This window comes from Stegodyphus dumicola, chromosome 7, assembly GCF_044657685.1.
Source record: "Stegodyphus dumicola isolate Sdum_Otavi_A_Nest chromosome 7, ASM4465768v1".
Taxonomy (NCBI): Eukaryota; Metazoa; Arthropoda; class Arachnida; order Araneae; family Eresidae; genus Stegodyphus; species Stegodyphus dumicola.
In genome coordinates this window covers 70422489-70449055 of record NC_140774.1, presented here as the reverse complement: position 1 = coordinate 70449055, position 26567 = coordinate 70422489, and the positions used below count along the sequence as shown (strand labels likewise).

Genomic DNA, 26567 nt, shown 5'->3' with positions numbered 1-26567 from the left:
ACAAATTAAATAAAATTGGTTATTTAAAATAAATATAAATCCCTACAGCCTTATTAATTACTTTTTAAAATACACAATTTTGCACTGTATTAGTGATTTTATTTAAAACCAGAAATTTAAAACAGAACTAATTGCACAATATCCTGTTGATTTTCTGATTCTGCATGCTGTCTAAATACCAGATTCATTAACAAAATAAGGCATTTTACAGGGTCAAAGGAACCCTTTTGTCTGAACATGAAAAAACAGACACTGTTTTCTCCCTACCTGCATGCAGCGCACTTATGAGGTGGAAGAGTTTATGCTCAAGCATTAAATTTGTCACAATTTATAACTACATTTGAAACATTATTATTATGCATTTCTTATTACATAAAAGTGTTCTCTGAAGTTTAGATTGTAGTGTAAATTTAAGTTTACAGTTATTTAAGTTCTGTTACTGAGCAGATGGCTTTGTACCTGAGTCAAATATGGCACACACCTAGCTAAATAATACATTAAAAGCATGGAGAAACCATTCAGCACATCAGCAGTTAAAATATGAATGGCTGAATCAAAAAAGAAAAGAGATACAAATGCTACACTATCTGGCCAAAAATACCTGGACAATCCCATAAAAAAGTGGATCTGGCAGGTGACGTAATCTGATGCATAACTGAAAGCTATAATAGTTGGCAGTGGTTTATCAGGACACTTTTATGCATTTGTGAGACAATGATTAAGTCAACCTTAGTTTTTTTTTACTTTGTGTTTAGTGATTTTGTAGCAGTATAGTGGAAAGCCACCTTTGGGATAAATCAGTTTGCAAAATTCTGGACATTCTACAGAAGCCAAAATCCACTGCAAGTGATGTAATTGTGAAGTGGAAACATTAAGACCATGCATCTGCAGAAAAACGAAGTATCAGGCCATAAAAATTTGTGACTACAGCCACAGAATTCTACTAAGGGTAGCGAAACAAAATCACAAGCTCTTATTGGTTGAAATCACTCAGGGAGTTCCAAAATTCATTAGGCATTAGTGTTAGCAGCAGGACTGTTCGCCAAAAGTTAAAAAACCCGAGATTCCATGATCATGCAACCACTCAAAAGTCAAACATCACTGCTCAGAATGCAAAGTGTTGATTGCAATCGTGCAAAGCTCACCATCCTTGGACTGTGAACATGTGGAAAAATGTTCTTTGGAGCGATGAGTCTTGCTTCTACAATCTGGAAGTCTGATGGATGCACATGCATTTGGCAGATGCCCGGCAAGCTCTCCTTAACTCTTTGAAATCCAGACCCTTCGCTAAGCTGTATCCTCAAAATACCCGAACCCCCCAAAATACTTTTCCAGTTTCACAGCAATTTCCTCCCCTCCCCATCTATTAACGCAGAAAATAGGTGTGAAGATTTCGAATGACATCCTTTGTACTTTCTAACAAAGATTCCATTAGTCTTTGACCCCATTCTTCATAACCTATTTTGAAGGTCAGACAAACAAGCCTTTCTGGCTTTGTTATGATCACGACTGAGATTTTGTTTACTTCCCTTATTTTTATAAGAAGGAGTAAATTGATTAAAAAAAATATAATACTTAAATTTTTCAACTGCACTGTTTAAAATTTAAGATAAAATAGCTCTGGCTTAAAGAGTAGATATTCTGTCATAATTCAATTAAGTACCAACATATTCCTGGGTTTTTACAAAGGATATAAAATGGATCGCGTTAAGCAAAATACGTATACAATCAAATACTGAAAATCCGCCAACTCTTGAAATCCGCATTGCCTCTCAGAATATAAACAATCAGTTTATAGGTTCTGGAAACCGCAACATTGAGTACGAAATATCGAAGGGGAAATAAAAAAAAAAAATATATATATATATATATACCGAATAATGGTCATAATTACCGAATAATAATGAGGTTTCCCCCCTCTTATCTGCATCGAGGTAAACAAGCAGACGATTCACTCGACTCTTTGTTCAAGTTCACGATTCACATTGTATTTTCTGAGCTTTGTTATTTCATTTCAAGAGATTGTTTAGAGCTGCCTTTTTTTTTTTATCTGGATATTTTGTGGATAAATTAAGAATATTTTAAATTTCAGCCCTTTTTAATACAATGATAGATAAGAAACGCACTCGTGATTTTACTGCTTGCAATGTTGAAAAACGTAAACACGTTGCATTGACGGCAACGCAAAACCTGCAAAAGATGGAAGCAGGTGCTACTCCTCAATTTGTAGCAGAATGGTATGGAATCGTGACATGATTGTGTATGATATACGGAAAAATAAAGAAAAGCTGTTGAAATTTTACAGCAACAGTGATTCTAACACCGGAAATCTTTGCACGAGGTGAAATCTGCAAACCTCGATGCTGTGTACATATAATACAATGAATAATATAATCAATTTATATATATAATAATAATTTAATGCATATAATAAATTATTGCAATAATGTATATAATAATTTAATTAAATGTATCTAATACACCTTATTCATTTTTCACTTTTAGTCCAAATATTATGCTTTATCTTTTCTGTCCTGAAATCTGCCCAACCTCTGGTCCCAAGCTTTGCAGATTTTTGGAATTCTACTGTATTTATTATTATCAATGAGCCCCGTCATGAATATAATATAAATAAATAATTTTCTTTTTTAAAATTTCATTTTTACAGTTATTTATTCTTTTTTTTCTTTTATTGAATAGAGGATTAAGATTTAATTTCATGTACTTTCTTTCTTTTTACGTTAAGTTGCTATTGTTTAGTTAATGTGGTGCGTTATTTTTCGTTTCAGTTTATTTCACTTTGTTTTTCCTTTTCCAAAAATAATGAGGATCTTTTCATTTGTTGATCAGTTGTTTGATCCTATTTTTGTGAGGAATAAACCTTAGTTTATAGACTTTTTGTGATTTTATTTATTGTATGAGTTTCAAAGCGCGATTATAAATGTCATTGTTTTTCCATGTTTTCATTAGTATAGTTATATATGCATATTATTATTTCTTCATATGTTATAGGTAAATATGCATATGTATATATGATCACTCATATAAATTTGTAGCTAGATATATGCATACATAAATGTATCTATGTTTATATACATATTGCTGTTCTTTCCACATTTATACATGTTTTCATGACAAACAATTCACTTTTTTGAAATTGGATACTGTTCTGTAACCGGAAACAGATCAGAAATATATGAGTGTATGCACGTGTGTATGTATATGCATATATGTGTCTCTATATATACACACATACATTCCTACTTACAGTATATACATGCGTACATGAACACACACATACATCCATACATTTCTGAATCCGGTCTTGATAAGAGATTATAATAATAGACATTAATAAGAGATTTTAGATACCTAAAATTGTATGGCCCTGAAAAGGGCTTTTTGTGGCCCTGAAAAAAGCCTTTTTTTTTAGTTTAGCAACTGAAATTCGAAGCCTAAAAGCATTTTTTGCACAAGCACATTCTGCATATATCACACTCCCAAGAACTTTCAATATACCTCTCCGAGTTTGTCTTTTTTCCTAATTCTTTACATCGAACACAAGTGCATTTGCGACCATTAATTTTTTGACGTTTGTGATCATGAAATGCACTAGGCAAAAGTATGCCTGAGGTTCGTTTATGAAACAAATTTTTCGAAGCAGATTCTTCAATCAGTTCTAATTTGAAGTCCATACTTGCCAACCTATGACACTCAAAAATCAGGAGACTTTTTTAAGAAATCAGGAGATTTTTCACAATGTTAAAAAGACTTTTTAAATGATAAAAATATAGTTTTTAATAACGAATTAACTTTAAATAGTTAATAATTCTTAAATGCAAGCAACACAAAAACACCTTACACATAAAAAACATTTTTATTACTTGCATCGTTTAAGTGAAAAAAAAAAAAAAAAGAAAAAAAAAAAAAAAAGACACTTTAATCAGTTTTCGTACGAATGTTATGAACAGTGGCAGATTTTGCTTTTCTTATGAAAGAAACTTCATAATTTTGTTCATAGCAATTGCCATGTAGGCCTGCTTTCACTAATAAAAGTTTTTCTAATGTGTCATCACTTAATATTAGTTATGCAGCTGTTGGAACTGTTTCAATTTTTCCTTCCTTTTAGAACTCCTTTTAAGATATGTAAGATTATCAATATGTTTATCCACATTTATTGGTAAAGAAGCTGCCCCTTTTTCAGCTGCTAAATTTAAGAAGTGACAGGTGCACCTCATAATCTGCAAATCTGAATTTTCCTTTTTTAAGATGCCTGCAACAAGTCTCCAAGCCTATTATTACTAGTGCATTATCGGCACCAAGTGCTAAGCAAATTATCCACAGAGGGACTGCATTTTCTTTTAAAGTTTTAATAATTAGTTGTGCTATATTAAAGCCTGTCGAATGTCCTTCTAAAGTGGGGACAGAAAGTAAACTTCAGTCAATTTCTGAAGACTGGATTAAAAAAAGAAACAACAATTGGATACAGTTTTGAATCGGTATTATTGCTTCCATCCGTAGAGAGGCAGAACGGAGATGTTTTAATGCAATCAATAACTAAAGATTTATTTTTCAAGCCCATTTCTTTAACAATTGCACCTGTTTTGGTCCTTGCACTTGAATATTTCTTAGCGATTTCACTATCGGGAAACATTTTTCTAAATAAAACTGCAGCGTGATCCGATGCATTCAGTGGCAGGTTGTGCTCCAGTAAAAAGGCAGAGAACGGACATTCTGCAATAATAACTTTCGGTCCTTTGTTTCTGAAGAAAAATTTAATTTTTCGTTTTTTTTCAAAACAACTCATGTTGTCTTTGTGCTTTTGTGCACATGTTTGAGAACATCCTCCCTTCCACCATGCGAAATCGAAAAATCGCAACGACACAGTACACATCGCAAATTTATTACATTTCCTTGAGAAAATAATGGAAGGAAAGTCAACTGTGTATGATTTTTGAAACGTACATGAGTATTTCACCTTTCTCACAGACATAACAAAAGACGATAATTTCTAAAACTATTTCCCGAAGGCACATGTACTCGCACAACTCAGGACAAGATGAACAAAATAACTAAAGAACATACAACTAACAGCTTCGAGCTTGCTTTGTGCTCATTGGCCGATATATGCCACATGACACGCAGTGGAGCTGGATGCCCATTGGAGAACTGGAGAACGACGTTTCTGGATACATATGCTCTCACTCACAAAGCAGAAATTCTCATCTGATTCGCAAGGTTTTGTTTTAGAGATAACCTAGATAAAATTCAATTGCTTTCAGATGTCCAAAATCACTTTTTTTTTTGTTCATATAATGAAGTATTAAGCCAAGTTCCATAAAAATCGTGAGAAATTTTAAGAATAAGAAAAAGTCGGGAGAAATATATTGTAAATTGGGTTGGTGGGGGAGTGGTTGAAAATCGGGAGTCTCCCACCTAAATCGGGAAAGTTGGCAACTCTGGAAGTAATATAGCTGCTTTGGTCGCTTTAGGATTGGATAGTTAATGACTCTACAAAGTATAAAAGCATTATTCACTGCTGTGTCTAAAAGGAACCAAAATATGTACATCCACCATTTCGAGGATTTTCTAGAAGCTGAGTAATACTTTCGACGCTGATATGCTAGATCTACACCTCTCATATTCTTATTGTACTTGACAAATGTGAGTGGACATGGTACTATACTTTTTCAGAGCCTTTTCTTTTTGTAGCCTTTTTCTTCATGGTTCATTTTTACAGTTTGTGGAAATGATACGTATCAATTTTTTATCAGGCCAGGATGAATAAAGTAAATTCGGCAGGCTTTTGCATTGCATAACTAAGCTGTCGTATTGATTTCCCAGCTTCATTTGCTTGATGTTCTCAGGTATGTTTTTCCGATTTGTCATCACAGTTCCACATGATAATCGTCCAGATTTATATAACTTAGACATCAAGTCTACGCTGGCAAAAAATCTGTCAAAATAGATTTCATGGCCTTTGTTTTTAAGTGCTTTTATTAAGTACATAACTACGTCATATCCTAAAATCTTTCCTGACCTTGGTATCCGATCTTTTTTACCAGAATAAAGTTCAAAGTTGTAAGTATATCCCAAGCGAGATGTGCAGAGCATCCATATCTTTAATCCACGCTTAGCTGGTTTCATAGGCATATACTGCACGATCCCTAATCTACCTTTAAATTTAATTAGAGCTTTGTCAATTGATACTTCAGCATAAGGCGTAAAATGTTGCTGAAATTTATTTCTGAAATATGAAATGACAGGCTCTAATTTTTGTGCATATGTTAAGTTCTCTTCGCTACTTTTAACTTCAGTTTCCCTATCAGACAAATGAAAATAATGCTTGATTTCCAAAAATCTCTTTCTGCTCATCATGTTTTTCACCATTTCATTTCCAAGCATTGCGTTATTTGACCAATAATCACTTATTCTTGGTAATTTTACAACACTCATTATGAGAAGGACTGTAATGAATGCCCATATTTCTTTTATGGATGAAATTTTTTCCCACTGACGATCAACAGTGCCATGCTTTCTTGCACAGAATTCAGCATATTTATTTGTATTTGTGAGAATTAATTCACAAATTTCATCCGTAAGAAACAACTGTACATATTGTAAAGGTGACGCACCAACAGGTAAATCATGAATTGGTCCCGAAAAGCTGTTAAATGGGGACAAAATTACTGCATCATTATTAACATTAGTAGACCAGGTTTTTTACTGGATTTTCGTTACAATTTTCTGAAACCTCTGCTTCTAGATTTATTCTATACTCATCTTCATCTTCTGCTATAAATGATTCCTCTTCATTATCATTTATTTCATTTTCTATTTATTTCCTATCGTCATCGTCTGATTCCAAATCTGACTCATCTGTATCATTAAGAAGAATAGCCTCAATTTCTTGTTGAGTTAAAACTTTGTGATATTTGTACATTTTGATGAAAAGCACACTCTACCAAAAAAGTATCAACAACGAGCTACCCAAGATAAAAAACCTCTTAGGACAAGCTGCCTGCGGTAAACTGATACAAAGCCTTGGGGAAAATGCACCTGCTACTGCATACATTAGGGGGAAGGAAGAAAACAAGAATGCAATCTCGGCCGTTTTTGCGTGGTTCTGGTTGTCTCAATGTAAGCCATGTCGCACAGATTGACTGTGAAGGAGTTAAGTGACTGCATCGTGCAGACTATCATGGTGTGGGAGTGTTTTTCATGGTTTGGCCTCGGTTCCTTAGTTCTTGTGGTTGGAAAAACGAACTCTGAGATGTATGTGAACATTCTGCACAATGCTGCTCATGCAATTCTATAGCAATATTTCAGGAAAGGGCCCTTTCTCTTTCAGCAGGATAACTGCTCCATTTACATATCGAGATTTGCACAGCCATGGTTTCACGAAATGGGTGTTCAATTCCACAGAACACCTTTGGTATGAATCAGAATGCAGATTATGTAGCCAGCCAAATCAACCCTCTCACTACCAGCACTCACTTCAGCTGAGTTTGGATGATTTGCAGTGTAAGTGAAAAAACTAGATCTTATTTGAAATTTATATAAATTTTAATATTAAAATAATTTATGGTTCATTGCTAAGAAATTTTTTTAAAATATATTAACAGTTCAAATAATAAGCATTTCCTTACTGCAATCTGGATTATAGTAGACTCCATGGGAATAGAATGAGAACCCCTTGTGAGCTGCATCAATGCTGACAGAAATGGGACCTTTCTTTGCCAAGGCTTTCTTTAATGCATCAGCATCACTGCTTGTAACATTTACAAAACCTGTAATCTGGGCAGTTTTTGAAACATTTCTGTCATGGCAGATACCATCCTAAGGAAAATAAATAAACAAACAGAAATTTATTTTTCTAAAGATGAAGGGAGACAAAAAAGAAAACAGAAATCTTCATCTAAAGTTTAAAAATGGATTATCAATCAATATATTAAAAAAAAACTTAAAACAATAAATATAACATTGTGGGAAAAAATTAGTAAGATTGTCTGCATAATTTTTTTTTTTTTTTTTTAAATTTGCTTGAACTATTTTGCATTAAAAAAAAAAAAAAAAAAAAAAAAAAAACAGACATTTCATACTCTATAAGTACAGTTTCAAGAATCACTTCTTAGATATAAAGTAAACGTGCGAGTGATAGCCACTGACCCAGTGAAAAATATTTTACACCGAAGTGCATAGTTTGAAAAAGTTAGTCTTCTGTTTTTATCTTTAGTATTTTCGATCTAAAATGCCCACTAATGAATTAGTGCCTGCTATTGAAACACTTAGCTTACATAAAGTTAAAAACAAGATAAAATTTCAGGTTGACATGGCAGAATGACATGCACAGATAAAATGAAAGCATAGAAGTTTTCACAGATGACTCATCTGCTGAAGCTGGAATGAATAGATTCAAAACATTTAAAATCTTTTACTGATTTCCGAAAGTTTGCTGTACTCAGGTTTGTGGTTTAGATATATGGAAGATTGAAAAGCTGTGTTGCAATACAGCTTGGTGGAGATTCTAATCACTTCTCTAATTTTAAGACTGCTTTTATGTTGGAATTTGGCTATAATTTTGGCTTTGTCCCTTTCAGTTATTGACAGAAATCGCTCAATGAAGTATTTGACTAAATATGAGCTATTTTCATTAATGAACTGGTTGGCAGAGAGCTTGAAGCTATCGTTCTTATGTTCAGCAATTCTTATTGATAGATTTTTGCATGATGAGCCAATATATTGAGTTTGGTTTGGTTTATTTAATTATGGCAAAGCACACTATGGCTATCTGCCTAAGGGAAGGGGTGCCTTCGTAGAGGGCTTTCTAAGGGAAACTGGCTTATATACACGTTACACATGGGGAAAAACACGAAAATGCCCACGCAGCCAGCCCCTTCGCAGGATTCGAACCTCGGACCAGAGTTCAGTGACTTTACCGCTCGGCCGCTGGTGGGCCCAATATATTGGGTTTCTGTGCGAGTACCTTTGCTGCAAACCAAGACAGTATATATACTACACCCGAAGTATGTATTGTAGTAATGTCTGACGTATCTGATCTCAACAATTTTCAGCTGGATGGAGCTGGTGTGATGGCAAGTTTATAACCAAATATTTTAAATATGGAACAGATGCATGGGGGTAATGAGGTCATAGAAAAAGTTTCAATAAATTTACTATTATATATTGCTTGCATTGGTAACAATTCTACTTTTTAAGAAATGACTGTAAAAGCTTATTTATTGATTTTCTTGATGAGTTTTTCTTCAAAATCGGGAGGATATCTATTGTTTCCAGCAGTATGCAGTACATAATTAAATAAATTACTTATAAAATTTAATTAAATAGAAATCCTTGGCATGTTTCAAATAGAAATTAAATTATTTCTTAATTGTTAAAATATGGGTAAGCATTTATAATCATAAGAGATATCTTGCAAGACGTTATAAAATAACTGATTGCTGACTGATGAACTTGATAGCGCACATGGAATAAGATAAAAATAAGATAAAATAAGCAATAAGATAAAAAAAACTACGTAACACATTTTGGAACTATACAATGCAGCTGAATATCCTGACATATAATACTACTTTGGCAATATCAAACTTGATCCTGATTTTGGTAAATTAAAAACTTTTCATACAGATTAAAACTCATAAATAAAATTATGCAGCCAAACATTTGTTAACAGCAGACTTTCACTACCTAATAAATTTGAAACACAGGCTTGCACAACTTTGCTCCATTTTCATATATCAAATGTATGATTTTAGTATATCAAATGCACACTCTAGAAGTGAATTTTGTGAGCAAACTCCAAAAGCAATTGATCCTGATGTTACCATGTTTACTATCAAATTCTTGTTTGTTTCTGTTCCTTTATTTGCATTTCAAATGCTTTTGGCAAAAACCTTGATTGGAAAACTTAGAATTACATCCAAATTTATTACAAATATTTATGAAGCTTTTCACATCACAACATAAGTTTACAGTGTTTAGAGCCAATGAAGAAACCTAGAAACAGCAAGATGGCTTTATGGACTGTCACCTATATTGATTGAAATCTACATGAAATATGCAGAAATTTTTTTTCCCTCCAAGTTCCCCACCCCCAAACCTATTTTTTGGAAGAGGTATGGAGATGATATTTTCATTCTATGGAAACATTCAGAAGAAAAAGATCTGTTTTCCTTTATTTCAAATAATTTCTCAGACTTACAATTTACGATTAATAGAAATCAATAACAGTATTCACTTTCTTGACCTTTTAATTTTATGAAGAGCCAATTCTTTTCAGACTACAATCTATGACAAACCAACTGACGACCAAGCATAATCCTGATTCCTTTTTTTTTTTAATCCACATGAAACAGCTGCCTTTTAATTTTAAATGTGGCTTATGTTTAATTAATTATATTATAATAATTAAGGTTTCATGTTCAATTAATTATATTATAAAAATATATTTAATGTAATTATATACTTATAGATAGCTGGAAACAATAGATATCCTCTTGCTTTCGTGGAAAACTTGGCCAAGAAAATCAATACCTATTCTAGAAAGTAAAGTTGTTACTGATGCAAGCAGAAAACAACAGTGAATTTATTGGAACTTTTCCTTACATCTTAACCATTCCATGCACCTGCTTCATGTTTAAACGATTTGGTTATAAACTTGCTGTTACTGCTATTACACCAGCCCCACCTGCCTGGAAATTGTTAATCAGACAAATCTAACGTTGCTACAACAGATACTTCAGGTACATATACTACTATCATGGCAAAGATATAAGCACAGAAACCCAGTATATTGGTGTAATGTCCAGAAAATTATGAGCAAAGACTGCTGAACATAAATAAGATATTTCCAAGCTAGTTCTGACCAGTTCGTCAATCAAAATACTTCAAATACTTCTCCGAACATTCTAAATCAATAATTGAAAGCCAAACTGAAATAAAAAACACCTTGTTCGCGCCTGTGCACCTGTAATGTAATCCGTGCATGCGCATCTGTAATGTTATGATAAGACGAGTTTGAGAACTGCCTTCGACGTTGTACGAGGGCTGGTCACAGCTACGAATTAATGAGCGATTGTAATTTAATTATGAGAATTAATAAAGAACCGAACCAGCAAATTTATTATAGCGTGTGTTATTTAGGATGAGACCCAAACATATCTGGTCGTAGTCGGCTGGAGATTGAGTTTTGTGCGTGTATACATAGTGTTTTGTTTTTGAGAATGCAGGGGTGTTTGTGTTTACCAGTATTCTCAGCTTGTTCTTTTCAACAAATATCGATGATTTTGGATAAGGATATTCATCAAAAGTGAATCAGTGCAGAGGTAAGTGATTCTTCTCTCGTTAATTCTGTACATTCTATGCTTTGTTCTGTTATAAATAACAATATTATTTAAGGGTGCTAAAAAAGAAGATTTAAGGCTTATTGCCTTAAAAATAAATCTAAATGTTGATGAAAAAATGACTATATCAGATTTAACAGATATTATTGAGAATAGTGAAAACTTTAAAACTAAACAAGATTTAGTAAAAAAGATAGCAAACTCTATTATTGAAAATAGGAAACAAGAAGAGCAAAAACAGCAAAAATTTCTAGAGTTAGAACAAATAAAATTGAGAGATCAAAGAATGAGTTACATTTGGCCAAGCTTAAAGCAGAAACAAAACTTGATGGCATAAGCGAAACCGAAACAAAATCATGAGTCACTAGATCAATTAATAAAAAGCATCAGGACCTTAACTGTAAATATTCCTATACGGCCTGAGAGTTAAGGATTTTTCTTTTCATCATTAGAACGAGCGTTTATTGCAAAAAATGTTTCAGAGGACTATAAAGCAGAAATTCTGTTAAATCTGTTCGGAGACAAAGCTTCGAATATAATAATCTATTTATATAATAAGGATATCACGAATTATGAAAAAGAAGTAGTTCTGAAAGTGTTTCAGCCAACACCATATTCGTGTTTAGAAAACTTTAGAAAAACTGTTAAACAACTACACGAAACTCATGTGCAGTTAACCACCTGGGATTATTATTTAGTGAATACAGGTTGTGAAATCTAACAAATTATGTTTTAATTGTCTACATATTCATTCAGCATCAAATTGCCCATTGAAATATTCTTGTTTTAATCAAAAACAGCACCACAAAACTATTTATTTTCCCAAAGCAAATATCGTAAAGGAGAAAGAATGTTCTTCATCGGAACAAAATAAAAACAAAACAAATGTGTCTGACTGCAACATTCCCAAATGAGATGACTCATCGATCTTGAATGTTAATACGCAGGAGTTCATTCAAAAGACATTTCTTAGCAATTATTCAAATAAACAAACTACAGTTTTGGTATGTTTTTTAATTGGGTCTTATGTTTTTTAATTGATAACGAGGGAAGAAAACACAGAGTAAAGTGTCTGCTGGATGGCAGCAGTATGTTTAACTTTTTGACACCTAATTTTATTGAGCATTTTCAGTTAGAGAAAGAAAAAACAAACATTTCGGTTTCGGGAATAAATGATGCTATTTTGACAATAAAGCATAAAAATAATGCTTCGATATGCAAAAGAAAAGATAAAGAAGGAACTTTTATAAAGAATTTGGACTTTTTAGTAATTCCAAAAATAACTGCTGATTTAACACCTTCGCGCAAAATTAAAATTTCAGTGCAAGATCTTCCTAATTTAAAATTAGCAGATGAAGGATTTAATGTTCCAGAAAGGGTAGATATGCTGTTGGGAGCGAGAGTTTTTTTATGAACTTTTGAAACCAAGTCAAATTCGAATGAAGAATCCCGATCGTATTTTTCAAGATGCAGTTTTTGGTTTTATTGTGTCTGGAAGTATTCCAACAGAAGCTAAAAACAGGGTTCATTGTGGGTTGATAAAGGAAGAAGACAACTTAGATAAAACTCTTAGAAGATTTTGGGAATTAGAGAATATTGAAACTGATAAACACAAAAACAGAGAATCTTTAATTTGTGAGAAACATTTTGTTGAAAATTATACACGAGATAAAACTGGTAGGTACACTGCTCAAAAAAAAAAAAAAAAAAAAAAAAGGGACAGTTTTATATCTCCCGATCTACTGGGCCGATTGACAAAATTCAAATTGCGTTCTTCATGTCTCGAAAGCGCGACTTAGGATATATATTAGATTTATATATAGCACCATTCTAACATAGGTATTTTGACGCAAAATCGGACTTTTTCTGAAATAACATACCAATTTTTTTACATATTTGGATTCTACGACTCAAATTACGCCTAAATATGAAATTTTGTAAAATTTGGAGCGAAATTTACGGAGAAATTCACAAATTTATGTTGGCACTTTTTTGTCAGTTTGCGCCAAGAATACTTGACTTGGCAAACTTCTTAATATATGGCAACCTAGTTTCCTTTCCCGTGAGAGGAAAAAAAGTCACCATCGTTCCTTTTCCCAAATAATATTCTTTATATTATATTTTTAATTATAACTTATTATTTTAAGTAATTTTTTCTTTTTCGAATTTCATTTTAATTGTTTAAGTTGCACTTTTTTTTTTTTTTTTTCGAATTTCATTTTAATTGTTTAAGTTGAACTTTTTTTTTTTTTTTTTGGAATAACTGTTTTAAAAATTTCTATTTACCTATTCGAACTGCGTAAATAAAGGTGCAGCATTTATTATTATTATTTTTTTTTCAAATAGTTTTCTTTATATATATTTTTCGTCATAGTTATTATTATAGGTCATTTTTAGATTTTTATACTTTTATTTTAATTGTTTGTGTTGCATTGTCTCTTCAGATAATTGTTTTAAAATTCTCTATTTATTCCTTCGAACTGAGCATTTTAAATATATTTATTAGTATCAATTTTCCAGAATTTGATTTTATTTATTTGAACTGCGTTTCCTTCGGAAGAATACTTTGTAACCCAGACTACGATGCGTTTGAAAACTGCATACTATATTAAAAGAGAAAATACAGTAAAGCACAGTTTTACACGCCTTTCAATGTTCCGTTCAGAAAATATATATATAAATAAGAGAGATGTATAACCGATATTTTAACTTAGGATGACTTGCATACACTGCTTTAAACAGTTTTATCATTGCGCGCATTGCTTTACACAATTTTATCCTACATTTGGTTTCTTAAAATGTTATTCATATTTTAGTCAAATATTTTATTTTTGAAATCGCAAGAATCAAATATCATAAGATTGAAAAGTTTTAAATTTAAAAAAATACGAATACTAAATTTTAGGAAAAAATTTCTTTTTCTTTAAGCATTCTGAAAGTATATTGAAAAGTATCCAACTTTTCGAAACATTTTGGTATTTCTGACAATCATTTTAAATAAAGTTATCGCCTTCCATTTCATAAAGGCTCACAAACGGCCGAGCGGTAAAGTTGCTGAACACTGGTAGTTCACTCCGGGGTTCGAACCCCGGTAAACGGGCTGGTCGCATGGGTGTTTTCGTGGATTTTCTCATGTGTACCGCGTATGACAGCTGGTTTCCCTTAGAAAGTTCTTCACGAAGTATTTCGTCAGAGCCTTTATCAGTCTGTTTCCCTTAGAAAGTTCTTCACGAAGTATTTCGTCAGAGCCTTTATCAGTCTTTAGAGGCTAAACATTTTGAAGGTATGAGATGAAAGGAAAGACTGGTTTCATCAAAAGGTTTTGTTTATTTTACTATGACAAAGCACACTACGGCTATCTGCCTAAGGGGAGGGATGCCTTTGTGGAGGACTTTCTAAGGGAAACTGGCTCGCATACACGTTACACATGGGGAAAACCACGAAAACGCCCATGCAGCCAGCCCGTTCGGGGGATTTGAACCTCGGACAGAACTACCAGTGTTCAGGGACTTTAGCGCTCGGCCGCTGTTTCATCAGGAAAGGAAAAAAAACATCTTTAGGTGACATCCACATACATCACTGGATAAACTCCTGAATGTTCAAATAGTTCGACTGAGAAAATCATGGGATTCACCATTTATGATACGATATGATGTTCTATAACGTAATTTACACAACCATATAGTTTAAAACCAGTCGCTCTTCACTTTAATCTGCAATGATATCATTTTGTCTTTTCTGTTAACACAAGCTCAATTGATGGTATTTGCTGGTGTACACGTCCAAGTGTTTTCTCTTTGAACACCTAAATTCTTTGAAGTATCCTGAAAGTATATTCAAAAGCGTCCAACTTTTTGAACATCTTGGTATGTCTGACAACCTAATTTCCCTGCAAATTTTTGCTTACTTTTCTCCCTAATTTTCTTCTTTCCTTCTACAGTTATTTTCAGTGCTCACACAAGAAAATTAAGATTTTTCGACTGCTAGACTTCCATACATTTTGCATTCTTGTCAATTTTTTAAAATATCAATTATATGAATTGTGTTTCAGCTAAAGACAGCTTTTCATTTTCTAGTCATTTTAGCTATAAATAAAGTTTAAAGCGAAGTCCAAAGGATAAATATTTTAATTAAAAGATTTTTGCTAAATGACAAAGAAATAAAACAGTCCAGCAGGGTTTATTCTGTACCACCGAGTGACCAGATTCTTATATCGGCTGAAACAATCTAAATCATACTAAAGATCATGTTTTTTTTTTATACAGTCTATAACACGAGAGAAAAATTAGCTTCTTAGAACATTCTTTCTAAGAGGATTAATATAAAAGATTATATTTATATATATATTTTTAAAGCTGGGACTTGAACCAAACTGTCAAACTTTTAAAGTTTAATTTACATGGTGGTTATAATTAAAGTTTCAAATTGAAATGGTCATAAAAGGAAAACTACCCGACCAAATGTTATCAAACTTGGGAATCGTGTAAAGGAGGTTATGGGAATTTATTTTCAGCGGACAAAAAAAGAGTTCAAAAACTCACCATCAGGGGAAAAATGGCGCTGTATACAATATTGTTAAATGAAATAAGACAAAACATCTGTTTAAAATGTGTTTAATATTTTCCGAAACGTGTTACAAAGCATGTTCAATGTAGCGTCCAGCATTTTCCGAAAGCAAGTTAAATCATGTTACTGCATTCTCAACAGCAGCTCTTAGCATATCGGGTTTGGTTTATTAGATTACGGCAAAGCACTCGAGGGCTATCTGCCTTAAGGGAGGGATGCCTTCGTAGAGGACTTTTTAAGGAAAACTGGCTCGTATACACGTTACACATAGCATATCAGGAAGAATGTTATTAGTGTATCACATTTTTCATTTCTGCCAAATTGTTTAGATTATCACCATAAACAATGCTTTTGAGATAACCTCATAGACAAAAGTCACAGAGGTTGAGGTCTGGTGGGAAGAGGGGAAGTGTTGGCCTATAAGACGTTCATTTGTGAAATGTTGCCTAAGTAACTATGCGACACTCTTGAGGTGGTGCCCAGCCCTGCATAAAAATCGTAGTGTCTAAAATTCCATGTTACTGCAGTTCATGTATCATGAAACATTTTAACATTGACTCCAAGTGAGCTGCAATCACAGTGGTCCAGCTGTCGACTGCTCTTCAGAGAAAAATGGTTCAGTTATAAAACTAGCTGTCATTCAACACTAAACGGTGTGGAATGACTGCTATGCAATCGAATGCAGTAGCAGAATGCAATGGAACTAGATAGATAACATGAGGGATTTCTTTGGCCCAAATCGATTAAAAGCGTTTTGAATCAGTATCTTCATGTTTTAGTGCCCAATTCAGGCTTAAAAAATTACAAATTAGCGATCTGTAAGAAAACGATTTCCAGATTGTACACACTTGTGAGAGTGATTTGCGATCCCACATTTTCTAATCGCTAATTCGTGGTTTTGACGGACCAAATTCTCACTTACATTGATGGCGCACTCGACATTTATCGAATTTAACGTCTTTAAATGGTAATTTGCCTACTTCAAAGTTTCTTAAGAGTATACAACATATTAAACCCGTTTAACAAAAGGTTAAGTTAGATTCCGACCCATATTTCATTTAACAATATTGCATACAGCGCCATTTCCCCCCTGGTGGTGAGGTTTCGAACTTCCTTTTTTCACGGAAAATAAATTCCCATGACCTCCTTTACACGATTTCCAAGTTTGATAACATTTGATCCAGTAGTTTTCCTTTTATGACCATTTCAATGTGGAACTTTAATTATAACCACTCTGTATATTATTAAATTTTAATTTGAAGCTATGAGTTATATGTATACCATGCGTAAAATTTTCCCTTTTATGGAAAAATAAAAAATCGAAGCAAATATACTTAGTATAATGGACCAAAACTGAAAACATTTCCCCTCCCTCCGAAAATAAAATATTGAAATTTTGAACTTGAATTTATTGGGTTATCGAAATATTTAATTTGACTTATCTTCTAAGTCCTGTGTTCTGACAACAATTCCGTCAAAAATTCCGAATTACTTAAGCTAAAGTAAAAGATTTAGTATATATTCACTGTACGTTAATAAAGTAATCAGAGTGTAATAAAAATAGATTACAGAATTTACGCTGATGTAACTTTTTGTCTGACTGCACAACATGTAATGGAAGAGAAGGTTTGTAGAGATCTGTTTTTGACATGCCTCTAAAAGTAGATGTCATATTAATTTTGTCTCTTCAATGTCAAAAAACTTTCCTTTGAGAGGCAACTTAAGTTTTTGGGAAAGAAAAAAAATCTCAAAAAGACAAATTTGAAGAACATGCAGGACGATTGAGTACACATACTTATTTTCGGAACACAAGCGGTTCTCCGACTGGTTATTGAATAATGAAAAGATGCATTGTCATGCAATACAAAACATTTGGAATATGTTTTCTGGCTGAATAACGTAAGATTAAAAGTCATCTGCTTAATTCACATCCATTTACAAGTCAACTACTCGGGCAATTGCAGAATCGTTTTGATCCTGAGCTTGTAAGACAAACCTAATATCACTGGATTTAAACACTTCTTTAATCTTCCGAGAACGTTCCTTCTTTAGCTCATATTCCAAGAATATTAAGTGAATACAATTATTGCCAAAGAAATTGAATATTCATTTGCACTACGGCTTGGTAGTTTACTAACGAGTTAACAAAACTTAAATTCTGCTTTTTGTGTCTAAGAATACAACAATATTTTAAATATTTACAAATAAAATATTAAATTGGAGCCTCATCAGTTGCCTAGCATTTGAAAAAAAAAAAAAAAAAAAAAGATTGTTAAATACTAATTGTTTGCTGCTCAGTCTAACCCAGGCTGCATGGTTGCTTTTCGTAGTTTTTTAGGTTCTCCTTACAAAGATTCTCTATGAAAGCATCTTAATCAAATAGCTCCCATGTTCCTTTTATGTTCCAATAACCAACTAACCTAGTTTAAGCGCGATTTCCAAGTGAAGTTACTAGTAAAATCCGAATACTCATTAAAAATGATGTAGCTAGCCAATCGAGAGTAACATGAAAAATACGGCGCCAATAATTGAAATGTTGTTACGGTATGCTGTTTCTTAACTTAGATGGTCATTCCTTAATTAAATAGCCCACTAGCGGCCGAGCGGTAAAGACGTTGAACACTGGTAGTTCGGTCTGAGGTTCGAATCCCGCGAACGGGCTGGCTGCATGGGCGTTTTCGTGGTTTTCCCCATGTGTAACGTGTATACAAGTCAGTTTTCCTTAGAAAGGTCCTCCACGAAGGAATCCCTCCCTTTAGGCAGATAACCCTCGTGTGCTTTGCCATAATTAAATAATCCAATCCAATCCTTAATTAAATATAATTGATTTGTAACTTCTACTAGAGCTGACGTTAAGAATTGAAGTGTAAATAAATAATATCGTGTGCAATCTTGATTAATATAAAATTAAAAATATTTGCATAAAAATATTTTTATTCAGACAGAAAGTTTTTTCAAATATTTGCAATTACTTTATAAGAAGGATTTATTAATAACCGTAATAATTACTTATTTTATTACTGATGATTAGGATTCAGTTCTTGACAATTACATTCTAAATTAGAATTTTAAGGATATAATGAAAATACGCTACGTACAAAAATACATTTTAGGATAAAAAATGAGTTGATTTTTTATGTTTTAAAACTTCTTAAATTTATTTAAGAAACTTCATATCCTCGTCGTTAATTGAATCTAGAAGGGTGTGTGTCGTTTATATAATTATTCTTACTTGTCCACAGAACCTGATGACTTATCCAGCCATTAAGTAGCTGCAGATCATTTCTACATAACCATTGAACTTCCATTAATTCAGTCTCTAGAGGGTTGTATGTTTATATCATAATTTGACTTTTATAAAAAATGATTATTCTAAATATTATGTTTCTATAAAAATATATTGTGCTTTAAAAATATGGATGATAGTATCAGCCGCTCTTTCAGCCACTTCAAAAGCAACAGTTTGTTTAGAAATAAATTATGCAGTTAATATCATAAAATTCAAATAAATATCAAATGAAAATTCTCAGTTTTAGACAATTTGATTTAAACGAAGTAAAGTAGCAGACGATAAAACGCCGAAGGTAAAAATTTACTCTTACAAAAACTTACTCTTAAATTTTTTAAAAAAAGAAAAGATACGAGAGAAATTTAAAAAAATAATTAATAATTTGAATAATATCACCTATAATTTAAAAAATAGTCTTTCATATAGTATTAATAAATATTTATTACGCATCATTGAAGGGAAAATGTCATATAATTAATTCTTTGTAAAATTTTACTTGAAGTTTAAGGTTAAAAATAGCTGTGGCAATTCAGTGTAACAAAAATCCATAGACCACATTTGGCGTTATTATCGCTAAAAAAAAAGGTGCCAAATTTCAAAACGCGAAATTATGTAAATTCGTGTATATCTTAGAAAATTTTGAATAAAAAAGTCTAATTTTTTGCAGATATGCTTAAAAATACACCTACTTTAAGATGATGGTAAAAATTTTATAGGTTATAATTCAAAATTTTTTTCGAAAAATCTATAAAAATTATTTAAAAATAGAAATTTAAAAAATAAAACGCAAAAAATGGGTAAATTTTATTTGGAATGAACCAAAATTTTGAAATGTGAGAGAAAAAATCAAAAAAGTTTAATAAAAAAAGAGATATTAATAAATATTTGCCAAATTCAATTAACATTGAGGAGCTAAAATTTTGAGAGCTAATATTTTAAAAACTATTCGTACGATTTTTACAAAACTTGGTATTCTGGCATAATTTGAGTCGTAGAATCGAAATATGTAAAAAAATTGGTATGTTATTTCAGAAAAAGTCCGATTTTGTGTCAAAATACCTATGTTAGAATAGTGCTATATATAAATCTAATATATATCCTAAGTTGCGCTTTCGAGACATGAAAAACGCAGTTTGAATTTTGTCAATCGGCCCAGTAGAACGGGAGATATAGCACTGTCCCAATTTTTTTTTTTTTTTTTTTGAGCAGTGTACATGTTGGAGACATGGTCTTCCTTGTTTTAATTGGGCGGTTGGTCGTATAATAGAAGAGTTTTATGGTAAAGATGGAAAGGTTCGCGTGTGCAATGTAAAAACTCAAACTGGAACTTTCAAATGACCAATTACCAAATTATGTGTCTTACCAATACAAAAATGAATATTGTTTTTATTGTTTTAGTGTAGTATTGAATGGCCTTCACATAAAATGCCATTATGTAACTGAAATGTTATATTGCATTGTTTTGAGTTATACGCTGATGTATATGGTAAATGTCTAATTATAATAATGATTTTATGTAATAGTAGTACTTATTCAAAATTGTTCATAATACTTGTTTAAATTTCTTTATATTATATCTTAATTACAATAGTTGAATGCTATGCACTGCAATGCGGGGCGGTATGTTCGCACCTGCGCACCTGTAATGTAACATTCTTACATGAAAATACAGTCCTGCACATGATTTTTATAGTGCATGGATAATTTAAAATTAATGCATGCACTTCTTCTAGTGCTAATGTGCTTTTAGAAATTAAAAATTGCAACCTTATTCAGATTAGCAAAAATATTAGTTTCATTAAAATCATTCCACAGCAGATATTTTAATTTCCAAAATACAGTTCTGAAACATGTAAAATTGGTGTTATTTAGTCACTTGTTATGTTTTATTATACATGGCCCTGACAGTGGTTGAGCATAAACCTATCAAGTGACAAGGATGCACCTAATAATGCACTAGTCGTCATGTTAACTTACTGATTTGAACTACACGAATGATGTGATAACATGATGAGTGTAGAAATGGAGCAAAGAGTTTAACAAAAAGTTCTGATTAAGCTAAGAAACACATGCAACATGACACAGCAAACCTGCAGTAACAGAGTGTTGTTCAAATGTTTTACATTTTAAGGGCACAAGAGGTTTCAGAAGGATAGAACTTCAGTAAGAGATAAGCTATGATTAAGCCAGCCTTTATTCCTCTAAGTGGATGAGCCACATACACATTGGTTTCCAAAAATTAAGGAAAAATCATAAAAATGGTGATAACTTGTCCAAAATTAAGCTAATCTGTATAAAATTTGAATATGTTGTTAAATAAGAGTTGCTGAGTAAAACTGCAGCATGAAAATTATTGATGCTGCAAATTGGAAATGCGTCATCTGCGAGGAGCACAAAATAGCATGTTTGAGAGAAATCCTGTAAATTTCGCTATGATACTGAGATTAGAGATCTGGGATAACCAATTCATAACAATGACTTCCAGGCATCATTTGCTCGAAGAATTGCAATGGAGAGTTCCTGGGAGACTAGAGGTAGAACTAAAAAGTCAGAAGTAGCCAGATATCTAAATGACAGTCCTGTGGTTCACAGACTTTGGCAACAATTTCTAACCACAGATTTGATATCCAACCACTATGATGAGTGCCAATGACCAATATTTGTTGTCATGCGCAAGAAGGAATAGAGCTGCATCTTTGAGTCAATTCTGAAACTCCCTTCTGCAACTACCAGAAGGTTGGTGTCAACGTCTACTGTGCATAGAAGGCTTTATGATAGAGGTCTGTATGTGATGTGATCAGCCATTTGCATGCTGCTCACATCATATCATAGAAGGGAATGTCTAAGGTGAGCACATCAACATATCCACTGGATGGCTGATGAGTGAAGGGTTGTTCTCTTTATGGATAAGTACAGGTTAAGCCTCCAAAGTGATAGTAGGCATTACTAGATTTGGAGCATTCGTGAAAGAGATGCATGCGGAGGAGGTAATGTCTGTTTGGGTAGTATCTCTTTCGGTGGATGCACAGACCTCCATGTCTTTTTATATGGAACTGTAAATGCTCAGGACGATAGAGATGACATCCTTACCCTTATGGCGGGGCAATAGGTGATGATGATGATTTCCTGCTACAAGAATGACAAAGCTAAAATGCACAGGGCTCAAATTGTGAATGATTATTTTTAGTGCAAGAAGTGACCAGCTTGATCACCAGACCTGAATGCTCTCAATACATCTCTCCAGAGCCTTGTCACTGATATGCATGAGCAATGGTTCTCAATTTCTACGGAACTGATGAGAGTGCATAATTGACAGCATCATACATCGCTCTATGTACTATATTGCTTCTAGGGGAGATCAAAGTCCATACTGAAGGTAATTTTCCTAAGCCAAACTGGCACAATTAATGATAATCATTGCATATATGTTTAAAAATATTTGTCACAATACACAGAGATGCATCTTGAACTACATCCAGAGAATTAATTTAGATATGTATGGAAGAAAAGGAATCAAGGTAAAAAACTAGAAGGTCATTTTGGAGTTGTAATCTATAGAATACCATTTATTCAAGGTGTTTTGGATAATTTTAGGAGAATTCAGGATCAAACACTTTGAGTTGGATGGTTAATAATCAACACTATTGAAAATATGGATTGTGTGAAGAATTTACTTCAAAAAGGCCATCCTATTACTATTCCCAAGATATCAGATATATTGAACATTAATAGAGATATGTGTCAATAAATTTTATGGAATGATTAACCACTTAACAGTTTTGTGCAAGTACCATTCAGCAAAAGGGAACTTCCCTGATTTTCTCATACATTACTTGGGCAGTTTATTTTCCTACACCAATCCGCTTTACTTACTTTCCAGTGTTTAATAATGTCTCTAGTAGTGCAGGAGAGACAGGATGGTAAAACCAGTTCAAGCACAGGTTTTTACTGCTTTCCGTTTAGGCTTTGTGTGTTGCTTGAAAAGGAATGATAGCAGAAAACATGGCAAAAAGAAAAAAGATATTTTTGTTTCGACTATCATATTGGACTCCCCTTATCTCCATGTTTTAAAATCTCCATGTTTTAAACCATATCTCCATGTTTTAAACCATATCAGAGCTGAATTTTGAAAAGAAATAAAAAGATAAGTACTTAAAAAATACATGTTCCTTTCTAACATTTATCTCCTGTAAAGTGTTCTTTACAGTTTTGCACCTTCAAAAAAAAAAAAAAAAAAAAAAAAAAAAAAAAAAAAAAAAAGGGGGGGGGCAAAGTTAAGTAAAAATGTTTTTTTGGTCATAATTAAAAATTATCTTAAATTAATAAATGCAATACTTGAAATAGTTTTGACTACAAAATTGTTTATAAATTTTTTTGTCATAATACGGCAGAAAAATGAAACTGATAAGTCGATAAGGATATGGAACCTTAATGAAATAATAATCCCTTACATACTAACAAACAAACAGAAAGCAAGCAATTACCATCAGAATGCTTGAAAGGGACATATGTGATTCTAAATCATCAGTTTTATTTTCAACATTAAATTTCAACATTTAATGCTGAAGATAAAACTGAATGGTGATGAGATGGTTAACAAGCCTTGGGGGGGGGAATGTTGATTGCATTTGCTGGTCAATATGTGTTGTGCACTATGAATTTCTGTCTCCAAGACAGATAGGACAGCATTATCCTTAGTATTATTATCCTAAATTTTAAAAACCAAATTTGCTTTCAAAATTTTTACCTTCATTAGAAAACTCTTAAATATTTAAACAAAGTTTTAGAGCAGTAAGAATGCCAGTAGAATTGAACTGAATTCAAAACTAAGACATTTAATCTTTTTCATTCATTTATGTCAATAAACAGTTTCTTTTACCTCACCAAGATATTGCCCATAATCATCCTCACTTGCTAATCCACCAACTGCCATGACATAAGCATATGCTCGAAAATCCTCACCACCATCACAACCATTATTTTGATATTGCCAACTGCAGTCAATTAGCTGCTGCTGTGAAAGGCGAACTAACTTGTTTGTCTATAAAATGAAAGAAAACTTCAGAAATTGCCATCAAATATTATAATGGAGATCTAATGACACCATAAGACATAACTGCAAAATACCTTTAAAAATAATGCACCTTCAATAGTTCCCGTTGTTCCAAAGCTCCAACAAGAACCACAGATGGCTTGATCTTTAACAGGAGTTACTGCACCTATATTGTAAAACATAAATACTTTATACAATAGAACAACCGGGGAAAAAAAAATAATGCAAAAATTTTTAACAATACAGTTCTTGAGAAAACATACAATTAAATTTCATGGTGTTTAAGAAGATTCCATGCAATGGATTGTTACAGAAGTTTGATAAAATGCAGCAGTACAAATATAAAATGTCAGTAGCAGGGAGAAAAGCTAATTTAACTGTATACATTACATAGTTATCTAATAAACTAAAACATAAATAACACATTCAAAAACTTTGATTGCCTTCGATAATAAAATTTGAGAATTATAAGCATTATACATACACTCTGTCCCAAAAGTTACAGACTCAAGTAAATTACATGTTTAAGAAAAACAGAAATGTGTAAAGCTAACCAATTAAAATATGTTTTAAAATACAAGTGCCTTGCATCTAAGTAAATATTAAAAAAAATATCAATTTGCCTTTCAGAAAAAATAAAACAGAAAAAACGTGTGTTCCAAAAGTTTATAGACAAAGTTTATGCAAATTGGTTAGCAATAATCATGATAGGGAGCTTTAACTTCTTTTATATGATAATGCCCTCATTCAAACCTCCAATTTTAAAAAGAAAACAGATCATCTGAACTGTGTTTAAGTATGCCTAAAGGTATGCAACCTTCTTATGCTGAATTTAATATGATTCTGAACTTTAAATTACATGGTAGGACAGAGAACTTTTGAAACTTATGAATTGATCTGTAAGCATGATTTATTGTGCAATGCCTTGTAAGATGTCACACCATCCAAAAACATGTTCAGTAAGACCCCGAGTAGCAGATAGTCACAGCTACAGTCGAATGCAAAGAATGGCTTCGACAAAGAAAAAGTCAGTTCGCCAAATAACAAGGGCCTGTGGATTACAAATACCCAAGAACGCTGTTTATAGATGTAGGAATCTGGTTATATGATTCATGTAAAAATGGCTTGATCATTACTGCTCTCAACAAATGCTTCACAAACAAATGAAATTACAGTGGCTCTGTAACCTCATGGCATATAGTAAAGAATGGATCTCTGTAATTTTCAATGACGAAAAAAAAAAGGGGGGGGAGAGGGAACCTATATGATCCTGATGTGTATTCATATTACTGGCATGACTTACAAAAAGAGCTTTGGAGCTATTTCAGTAGGAGCAGTGAAGGTAGGTCAGTTATGGTATGGGCAGCTTCCAATTTCAATGGGCAATTGGGTTTTACTTTTCTAGATGGTTGGCAAGATTCGTCTAAATATACAGAAACACTAAGAGACTCTCTTACTTTTGATGTACAGTACAAAGCCTTTTACGCCATTTGCAGAAAACACTGGAAGACAGAATTGGGTGTAACCAGCATGACAATGTTCCCAATTATAACTCTAGTGCTACAAAAAATTACTCAGACATGGAAAATGTCACTGTTCTTGGGTGGCCATCAAAAAGCCCCAATTTAAACCCAATCGAGAATGTATGGGGTGTTACCTCTTGGAGAGTTTACAAGTTCGGACGACAGTTTTCTTCTATGAATGCCTTAAAAGATGCCAGCGTGCATGGTACAATGTGGAACCAAAGTTATTACAAAACTTAGTTCTCTCAGCAGAGAGATGTGTATTCGACGTGATGCAAAATAATGGGGTGACTTTGATTACAAAGTCTTTAATCCGGACTCGTCAGGACTTCGGCGATTCTGGATTACAGATCATCAATTTAAATCTGGTAAGATGGCATGCAGAAATTATAAAATTAAAAATATGAAACCGTAACTTATAAAATAAAGAGCAATTACGATCTAAAGGGTATCAAAATTTACAAAAAAAAAAAAAAAAAAAAAAAAAAAAAAAAAAAAAAAAATTCATATTTATTTGTTTACTTTATTAAACATTTCTTTCAATGTGCGCATGCGTAAAGCATACATTACGCATAGTCAAAATTAGAAAATTGCATCCAGAAAACTATTTGATGTGCATTCGTTGTTGGCTTTAGTTTTTCCTTATGCAAATTTTGATAGGAGGTCGATCGGCAGTAAGCTAACGTAGTTGCTGCTGATTGGCCGGTGACGTCAAGATTGGCGGGTTGGCCGAGTATTATATATATGTACGCCGGTATCAGTGAAGGTGTTAT

The 26567-nt window shown here is 32.7% G+C and overlaps 1 protein-coding gene across 1 annotated transcript in view; it reads right to left on the bottom strand.

Moving 5' to 3' along the window:
- CtsK1 (C1 family peptidase 26-29-p) overlaps nucleotides 1-26567 on the bottom strand; it is a 126348-nt gene that overhangs the window by 12426 nt on the left and 87355 nt on the right. Inside the window, exons 7-9 of the mRNA XM_085820411.1 lie at nucleotides 24346-24437; nucleotides 24098-24259; nucleotides 7650-7839 (exon numbers count right to left, since the gene is read on the bottom strand). Of these exons, the coding sequence (XP_085676537.1) occupies nucleotides 7650-7839; nucleotides 24098-24259; nucleotides 24346-24437 (444 nt within the window). The remainder of the gene's footprint in view (nucleotides 1-7649; nucleotides 7840-24097; nucleotides 24260-24345; nucleotides 24438-26567) is intronic.